Source organism: Hibiscus syriacus, unplaced genomic scaffold (assembly GCF_006381635.1).
Source record: "Hibiscus syriacus cultivar Baekdansim isolate YM2019G1 unplaced genomic scaffold, ASM638163v2 tig00001231_pilon, whole genome shotgun sequence".
NCBI classification, from domain to species: domain Eukaryota; kingdom Viridiplantae; phylum Streptophyta; class Magnoliopsida; order Malvales; family Malvaceae; genus Hibiscus; species Hibiscus syriacus.
The window spans coordinates 1-10,321 of NW_024061852.1; the positions used below are offsets into that span (position 1 = coordinate 1).

Sequence of the window (10,321 nt, forward strand, 5' to 3'; positions counted from 1 at the left end):
AAAAATCGGTGGATTTGGTTCGTTTAATAATTTTCAAATAAATTTCTGTTGATTAACGGTCAATAATTTCGGTTCGATTAATATTAAAGAAAAATTATATTTAAAAACAAATAATTTGTTTCATTTTTTTATCATTACGAACTTTTATAAGTCAAATACAAATTGTTGTAAGTTAAAATCATTGTGGAGCTTTGGCCCAACGGTTTGGGTGTTGGTTAATCTTCCCCCAAAGGCACGGGTTTGATCCTCCCTGGTAACCTTATTCTTTAATTTTCCATTTCAATCCGGGTGGTGACACGAGTCACCACCTGATTGGATAAAAAATTATTAAATTAAATAATTTAAAATTCATAAATAAAACCTTCCAATCATGTATTGACACATGTCATATTCTAATTGGATAGTTAAATTATTATTTAATTCAATTAATATAGTGACTAAATTGATAGAATATGTAAATATTAAGGACCAAATGTATAATTATTCCAATATTAAGGACCAAATATATAATTATGCTATTTTTATTAACAGACACGTCAATAAGTCCGTTTTTTTTAACGAAGAGTGGTCTGATTGAATCAATTAAAAAGTTTGACGGTCGAATTGAGATAAAAAAATAGTTCAGTGGCAAGATCGATTAATGACCATAGTTTAATGTCTCCCGTGTAGTTTACCCAAATGACAAAGACGAAGAACAACCTTAGAAAAGATTGAAAGGATTGACGGGGTGGAGTTAACGGAGACAGCAAATACCAAAGTTAAGAGTTCGAGGAAAACCATGGGAGACTCCCGAAATAGCAACAAGAAAGAATTTGAAGGCACAGGATTGGATCTTCCACCGAACAAGCATGGAAATTTGATCAGTGCTTCATCCGATGAAAATCTCAGCGACATTTTTCTTCGTATAAAGTCCTCCAAAACTCCTGTAAATCCTTTTCATCTTAATGGGTTTGTTTTGTAAAATTTAAAGTCTGTTAACTGACTTTGTTACTCTTTTTTTGATGTTCCTGCAGACTGTTATCAGTTATGGAGCCTCATGGTAAGTAACATCTGCATGTAGAGTTTCGTCAGCATTATGAAGACAAGGTGTTCGTCGAAATGTTTCTTTGGAAGAGTAGAACAAGAATTTGGGACAGCAGGCAAATTTTGGAAATGGGTTGTTATAGAACTGGACTAGGAATCGAGAAAATGAAAGATGCTCGTTGATTAATGTTTAAACTCATTTAACTTGGCTGATTACCCATGGTCTTTTTTAAAACTTTTCTTGTTTCAGGTGCGGTGTTTGTAGCCAGATCCTTCCTGCATTTTGCAAGTTGAGCAACCAGTTCCCAAAGCTATCTTTCGTTTATGCAGACATTGATGAATGCCCTGAAACGACGCAGCATATTCGTTACACTCCCACATTTCATTTTTATCGAGATGGCGAAAGAGTGGATGAGATGTTCGGTGCCGGCGAAGAGCGACTGCACGATCGTTTGTGGTTACATTCATGATAGAATTATGTTTGTTTCCCGTCTTTGAGACAATTTAGAGTTATGAATGATTGTCATCGAACAAAGCATAGTAGCACAAATGGTGTTCTTCATTAGGAACAAAGTTTGAATACAATAATAATAGATAATTTATATAGAAAAAAAAAATCACATGTTTCTTTATTCTTATGCTGTATACCAGAATCATGGCTACTATAACAATCATTTGCTGAAATTTTTACGTAACCAAACCGAGTTAGGCTTTTGGTTTAAGAGGCTTGACAATCTCCCAAGTGAAATCTGGGTCATCACGTCCAAAATGACCGTAAGCAGCTGTCTTTTGGTACCTAAACTTGCCTCCTCTCTTCAAATCGAGGTTGATAGAGATCATTCCCGGCCTGAAATCGAAGTTCTCCTTGATCAACTGCAAAATATCCTTGTCTGGGATCTTGCCTGTCTTGTATGTGTCAACGAAAACCGACAATGGTTCTGGCACACCGATTGCATAGGATACTTGCACAATACAGCGGCGAGCGAGCCCCGAGGCAACCACGGTCTTTGCTGCCTGCCTAACAATGTAGGCACCACTACGGTCCACCTTTGTAGGATCCTTCCCTGAGAAGGCACCTCCACCATGAGCACCCCAGCCACCATAGGTATCGATAATGATCTTTCGACCAGTGAGTCCTGCATCTCCATGAGGTCCACCGATAACAAACCTACCAGATGGGTTAAGGTGGAAAATGGTTTTGTCGTCGAGATATTTTGCAGGAATAACAGGCTTAATGACATATTCTTTCAAGTCTGCGGCAATCTTCTCATTGGTGACAGTCTCATCATGTTGGGTTGAAATGAGAACTGTATGAACTCGAACAGGTACCATGGCTCCACCATCATTGCGATACTCAACAGTCACTTGGGTCTTACCATCAGGCCTCAGCCATGGACATGTCTTGTTCTTCCTCACTTCAGTCAGCTTGGCACCAAGCTTGGTTGCAAGCACATGTGTTAGTGGCATAAACTCAGGAGTTTCATCAGTGGCATAACCAAACATGTGACCCTGGTCGCCAGCCCCAATTTCCTCTGGCTTCTTGGTGAGGTGGCCATGAACTCCTTGAGCAATATCAGGACTCTGTTGCTCAATGTTAACTAGAACTTTGCAGTTGTCAGCATCAAGGCCAACATCAGCTGATGTGAACCCTATACCTCTGCAAGTATCACGGACAATTTTCTCATAGTCAACTTTGGCCTTAGTTGTGATCTCACCGAAGACCATAACCATGTTTGTCTTGGTGCAAGTCTCAGAAGCTACTTTGCTTTCCGGGTCTTGTTCTAGGCATGCATCAAGTATAGCATCTGAAACTTGGTCACAAATCTTGTCGGGGTGGCCTTCATTGACAGATTCGGAAGTGAATAGGAATGTATCCATAACTGCACTTTGAAAACATTGTAAGGCATTGAAATTTTATGGTTATAAAATCCAAAGGAAACCAAAAACACATCTGCAAATATCTTCAGCAGTTCCAAATTCAACTTAAATTTTCACCGTATGAAAAATTAATGCACAATTTCATCGAAAATATACTTCTGCTTTCTCAAGTTTCTGAAAAGTATATCATTTTCCATGTCAGAGTAGAGATGAAACATACAATTAAAATATAAATACAATTAGAAATGATAGGTATTCAAAAAATATAAGGACAAAGGTTTCCGAAAGAATTGGGGCCAGGACAGAATTATATGGCTTGGTACATCAGATGGATATTATACTGCTAGAACTGGATATTTCAAGCTAAAGGAGAAACTGAATGGGAGGATGCAGAGGAGTCCAAGATATCACATGGAAATTTTATGGGGCTCTCTCGAACACAATCAAAGGTGAAGAACGTTTGGAGAGCAGTAAAAACTGCCATAGCTACAAACTTGAGTTTGGTCAAAAGAAGAATCAGAACTGATCCAAAGTGTCCAATGTGTGAGAGACACGATGAGTCCATTGAACATGTCAATCTTCAATGTGATTGGGCTCAATGCTTCTGGTGGGAGATAATGGATTAAGTGATACTGAAAGGAATAAATTGTAACTGCTATAGCTCATGCTTCCTGGACAATATGGAAAGTGAGCTGCAGAGTGGTGGCAGATGACTGATGGCCAGAATGGAAAAAGGTTCTGAGAATAGAAATTTGCAGCTCTGCTGGGAGAAGTCAAGAGAGGATTGGTGTAAAGTAAACAGTGATGGTACCCTTGATGAGACAGCGCAGAGTGCTGGAATTAGATTGGTACCAAGGGATGATAATGACTGTATAATTGGAGATCAGTTCCAATGAAAAAAAAGACATAGATAATATAAAAGACTGCATTTGAGGAGTTGGTGCTTAAAAAGATTGCCAATTAACAAAGCTGGAGATTAGATTGCAAAACAATTCAAGGATGGATGGGTCTACTAAATTGGGTAAACGAGCAGGTGTGTATAGTTCTTGCATCGAAATAGCACCATTTTTCTCAGGAAATCAGAAACAACGATTCAACATTAACGCATATAGAGAGAGAGATCATTAGCTCACAAATCCGATCAACATAAACAGATTCATTGAAATTAAATTTACAAATAATAAGCTCATTCTCAAAAGAAATGAACCCGGTTCCATTTACAATTAGACACAAGATCTTAATACTATTCAAATCGATCTGTCCTGAACATGAAAAGAATGCAGTGGCAAATCCAAACACAAAGTTCGAAATATAATCAGAAAGAGAGAAAATGGAGGGTACCTGTTATGAGATCTGAAACAAGAGAAAATGAGATTGAAACTCCAAAGAGGAATTGAATTGAAGGGGGGAATGGGGTTTTATTTATAGGACCGAAATTGGAGTCGTTTGACTCGCTCGATTTGCCCGCTCTTCTCGGTGTTTGGCTCTTCCTCTGCTTTTCTCCACCCGGATGAGTAGTATCTCCTGCTTCTCCTCACAAAATTTTCAAACAATCTTGACCGTTGCGATTTTGACCAGATTAGAATGAGGAAAATGGAGGGTACAGATGAGCTGCTCTACGGATTGGATATAAGATGATGAAAGCATTCTTTTTTTTTATAAATAATAGGGTAAACTACGTATTTAAGTCATCCACCTTTTTAAGGTTCTATTTTGGTCGTTTGACTATTTTTTTTTAAAAGCATATCTAATGTTATATTTCGATTTTATTTTAATCATTCACCGTTAAAAATAAACAATACTAATGTGAAAATTTTATTTTATTTTTTCAATAATAACATCACACTACCTTATAGTTCCAAAGTTATAATTGAGCCTGGACAAGAGGGGTGCCTTCCAAAGCCTAAAATTAAGAAGTCCACGTGTATTAGAAATGAATAAATTACCTATTTGGTCACTCATCTATTAATTCATTTCTAATTTAGTTATTTATTTAATTTTTGGGTAAACTACACATTTAGTATCTAAATTATTACTTTTACTCCGTTTTGATACCCAAACTTTTTTCTCAAAATCATACCCAACGTTTAGTTTAAGTTTCAATTTAGTACCATATCGTTAAAAACTTAACGATAATGTTGACGTGTCACCATAAGGTAATGCCATGCCATTATTAGAAAAAAAATATCATGTCAACAGTTTTATTATTTTTTTAATGATGGGATATCACATTAAAACTTAAAATAAACGTTAAGTATGGTTTTGAAAAAAATAAAGTTAAAATACCAAAATGGATAAAAACTAATAATCTAGGTTTCAAGGTGTTCAGTCAATTTGGGTTTGGAGAAGATGTTTAGCAGCCATTAACTTTCTAATTGTGATCGGTTTATAATAATATTATTGACGAGGATATAAGGTGATTGCCATTGTTTGGAATTATCAAGTGTAGTGGGTTTTTCGGGTCGATAGTTTCATGACTCGTGTTTAGCATTAGAAGGTAAGTTTTTTTTTATTATTATTACGAGAATGTGATTATAAAGTAATATAAGTTTTAAATACTCTTAATCATTTAACAATGAACATTTAATCACTCTTGCAGTCGTTAGTACTTGAACCCATGACCTCTAAGAATAACAATTTCTTGAACCAATGAAATAAGTTGGTTCGTGAATAGGTAAGCTATTTTTAAAATATGGTCTCTAATTTCCTTAAAAATACATAATGGCTTTTTGGTATTTTAATTTTATCAATTTAATCATTTTATTCCTTAATTATTTTATTATATATATTTTGGTCTTTAAATATTTTTTTTATCAAATTGACTTAAACATGACAAAATAACAATAATAATTTAATATTATTATTATTTAACAAGAATTAATCATTTCAATTTTCAATTTTTTCCCAGTTAAAATAGATCGAACCAATCAAGTCCTTTCCTTATTTTCTAAAAAAGCATCAAAATAAGATTTCCATCTTAGACAATATATTAATCCTCAACTTTTAAAAAAAAAAACTTAATCCTCAACCTTATGCAAACCTGCGTTAATTTTTTATTAATCTAAAGTAAGTACATCGGTAATATCTATTCAAAGATAACTCTCGACCATTTGATATTGAACGCACATCCTTGATATTGTTGATGTTCAAACCTGATAACTCAAGAAATAACAATAATTTATTTTCGTTTAATTCGTTTTTAATAAAATAGAATATTACATACGTTTTATGTGATGCAAAGCGTTAAAGCAAATAATGGAGAATAAAGAGCTTATCTCATGAAATCATAAATGTTTTTCTAGCTTTAATAAAAGAAAGAAAGAAATCAGCTGGAGTTGGTTCAAGTGGTAAACAACTTAATATTACTCAAGCAATGTCTCGAGTTTGAGTCCTTGTGTATACAAAAAATACTGCTGGAAAACTCACCTATCAAAATCAAGTTGCACACTTTAATTTAAACGAAACCTTAAAACCGAGAGAAAAAAAACACTTGGGGGTGGTAAAGTCTATGTGGATGGGCTTTGATTATTGCAAATACCATCCATGGGTTGGGTTGGGGACCCCTATTTAGGCTTTTCCCCTAATTCAAATCTTTATTTTTCCCACTGCAAGGGGTCCACACGGCAAGAGAGAAAGAACATGAACTCGAGCTATTTCAATGATAAGGAAAAGTATTTATTCTTTAAAGTTTTCGAGTTTGCGTAATTATATATATATATATATAGTATGTTTTTTATTGATAAAAAAATATACATTTATTACTTTATAATCAAATCTTAAATTATTAAAAAAACACAAAATAATGACAAATGGACTTTTATAAAAAAAACATTAACAAATAAAGATAGATGGACTGATAAAACAAATAAACGCAAAACATATACAACCTTGTGTTAAACTTTTTTGAATAATAAATATTTATTATATATTTAAATAAAAATAATTTAATAATTTTTAATTGAATTAAATTAAATTTCTCATTGAATCACATTGAATGATTGAAGTTCAATTCCACTTTCTCAACGTTGGTGGCTTCTTAATTACATCATTCATTATTTAGGCCTATGAATTCCACCCTTCCAAAACTCAATGTTTTTGTCTTTGAATATCTAAAAAATCTACAACTTCACTGTCAAGTATTTGAATTTACCCTTATCTTCATACACAAAACCCTAATATCGTTAGTCAAATAATTTAATACATGAATACATTTAAAGATATGAAACAAGTCCATATCATTTAACAATGAAATTAAAAACTCATTAAATCACTTTAATAGTTTGAGGGAGTATTGTTTTTTTAGGTTATGAGTTCGAGAAATTAAGTCTACATGGTGTAAATATATTATTAATGGTTAAGAAATATTATGAACAGATACAATCCTGTAATCATCCATATTATTATACGTGACATAAAAATATTTATTTACATTAGTTGTGGACCTAAAATCTTTTTTAAGAATGAGCACATATATTAATAATAAGGAGTGGAACACAAGCTAGACTAGAGGGGTTATGACCCCAAAAAATTAGAAATTCAAATTAAATTTTATTTTTTTTAATCTTCTTAATTAAACCCCCTCTCATAATTTTAAAAATTCATATAAACTCTCTCAAAATTTCAAAAATTGTAGTTAGACCCTAATTTTTGGGAAAAATATAAATTAAACCCTTCATTTAAAAAAAATCTTCATTTATACCTTTAATTTTTTTAAATTTAAATTGGCCCCTGAAACTCTATCGTCAAGTTAAGCCATTGTTAATAATATAAAAATTTTATATGTGACGGACATAAATAAAATTTTAGAATGAGTACAATCGATGAAAAATATATATATTTAAAGAGAAACACGTTGTCCGCCTAAACTTGTTGTAGATCGGCCATTGATTTACATTATATTTTCAAAGGAAGACTATTTTTTTGGAAAAATATTTTTTTCATATATTTTTAATATTTTTCTCTACAGAATAATTTGGTCAGAGAATTTGAAAATAGCAATTCTCCGTTTTAAAAGTTGCATGATTGAAATTTGCGTAGATAGTCGAAGAATTTGAAGGTTTGAGAGCTAAATAGTCATCCTGCATGCATTGCCCAATGCCCACTATAGTCCATGATGTTGATGCCCACAGAAACAAACCTATTTCGTTACGTAACCTTCAGGATTTGGGTTTTAACCGTTTGTAGAGTGTGAATCGTTTGAAAAAAAACGTGTTACTTGCTTTTATATAATTCTAATATATTAAATGTATAAATTTCAATATATTTACATTTTTTAATATTATTATGCTATTTTATGTTACACCCTATTCTATCATATTTGTAGGGGCAAGCTCTAGGAACCTGTCTGTTCCAACTTGTCTTATTTTGTATTCATTAGTGTGCGTTAATTACATTATAATATCGTTTTTAAATTTTTTTAACAGATTAATAATGAATACATACACATTATACAAACATAGGAACTCGAATTTAATATCTCTATAGAGAACACAATTTATTTTAATCACTTACATCATTTAATATGTTTAATATTAAAAATACTATATATATATATATATATATAATTTGAGACCTTCATGTGCCTAATGAACCTAAACACCTGATAGTGTAGCAGCTATTGCAATTTGATTTTTAAACTGCTTTTAGACCTTAGCTTGTTTTAATTCTACGGCCTAGCAATTTTATAGGCGAGTAGTACATGTTTAATGCTCAATTTTTCTCTCTTTTGTGAGTGTGTGATTAATTTGCATGTTTGTATAGTGTATCATATTTGCATTCTTAAAATAAAACATCTTCATCCACTCGCAAATCACCCTATAAAAATTAGATTTGAAAGTAAAAAATTGGAAGCCAATATCTGGGTGGTGTAGTATTATTTCAAGAAGAAGAATATTTTTAAAAATGAATATCAACGTATAGTTGTTAAAAGAGATCGAAATATTAATACATCAATTTTTAAAATGGATTTTCATCGATTTTAAGTGGATTTCATGCAAAATCAATAGAAGAAAGATGAGTGAAATACAAGTATTTTGATATTGATCTTGTCGCGAAATATAACCAATGACGAACGGTGATTGATTATCGATGACAATAGCCAAAAAAAATAAATTATTTAAAAATTCAGTGACAAAATTAATTCACACATAAAGTTTAGTGTCTAAAACGATATTCTTTTGGTGTTGTATACCACTTCAACAATCGTTAGAAATATCATCGTCTCGTTAATGACTTAACGATAAAATAATATAAATAAATGTAAAAGTAGAGTTTAATATTATAATTGATAAAATTAAAAGTTAACGAGTAAAATTTGGGTCTGTTTGTTTTCAAAATAAACCAATTACGGAATTGGTTTTCCCTCAATTCACGTGTTTGGTTCCCGTAAAAGCCTTTGGTTAATGTAAAACCAATTATGATCAACGTAAAAGAAGCTCCTTTGGCACGTAAAACAACTTACCATGAAAAATTGGGAATTCATTTTAAGAACCAACTGCCTCATTTTTCTTTGCCTTTGATCTCCTTAATTCGTCAATCAACTATCACCATTTTCTTCTCACCAACAACAAAATCAGCAGATTTTTTCCAGCAAAATCAAGGGAGGAGCTCTAGGATTCCAAGGTAATATTTCGAATCTCTAATGATCTTCCTCCCCTTTTGTTTTTCTCTTTGATTTCCAAGGGTAAATCTCTTTAAAAGGTACCAATCGCACTGCCATTTTCACTCTGTATGTGGTGATTGATTCGGTAACCACCGAGGTCGACATTTCATCTAGGATTTTTTTGATTCTTAAAACCCATTTTTATTACCATTTATAGTTTCTTACTTATGAAATTTCATCTTTTTCGTTGTTTACTAGTATTCATATGCTTTCCATATTACCATTTAGGAGGTCGAACTAAGCTTTTAGAGTCTAAATCATTTCCATATTACTTCCTTTTCACTTCCTTATTGTCATTTTTTTTAATTTCTTTTCTCCCAACTCTTGATCTTTACTTTGATAGCTCAACAAATCCATGTTGTTTTTTTATTTCTCTTTCTTTTATGTCTTTATTCTTGGCTTAACTGCGTGATATTTAATTTGTTTGTCCTTTTGGGTCACAATGTTTACCTAAATTTATATGCTTGATGATGACATTCTTTGTGTTGATACTTTCTGACTTATAGAAGTTTATGTTGTTAATTAAACGTAAATGAGATCTGGGTTTATTTCAATTTCTCATAAAGCTTGTGAATTTGTTATGGATCCACTTTTATTACCATTTAGGAGGTCGACATTTCATGACTTTCTCCATTGGGAGAAACACGAGCATTGCACCATTCTCATATTACTTGGCTTTTAACTCTGTTTACTAGTGCTTTTTCTACCAGATTTAGGTTATAGAAATGCCCAGAATCTCCTAGAAATTGTTGTTGAAAG

General features: G+C 32.4%; 2 protein-coding genes across 2 annotated transcripts; one reads left to right on the forward strand and one right to left on the reverse strand.

The window, feature by feature from the left end:
- The first annotated feature begins 749 nt into the window (after positions 1-749).
- Positions 750-1,533, forward strand: LOC120123844 (thioredoxin-like 3-3). Its single transcript, XM_039142659.1, has 3 exons — positions 750-925; positions 1,014-1,039; positions 1,274-1,533. Exons 1-3 carry the CDS (start codon positions 779-781, stop codon positions 1,491-1,493), a joined length of 393 nt encoding a protein of 130 aa, XP_038998590.1. The 5' UTR covers positions 750-778; the 3' UTR covers positions 1,494-1,533.
- Positions 1,534-1,620: 87 nt separating this feature from the next.
- On the reverse strand, positions 1,621-4,366 carry LOC120123832 (S-adenosylmethionine synthase 3-like). The gene is made up of 2 exons (XM_039142652.1): positions 4,243-4,366; positions 1,621-2,903 (listed from the first exon to the last, which is right to left on the reverse strand). Exon 2 carries the CDS (start codon positions 2,899-2,901, stop codon positions 1,729-1,731), a length of 1,173 nt encoding a protein of 390 aa, XP_038998583.1. The 5' UTR covers positions 2,902-2,903; positions 4,243-4,366; the 3' UTR covers positions 1,621-1,728.
- Between the last annotated feature and the right edge of the window lie 5,955 nt (positions 4,367-10,321).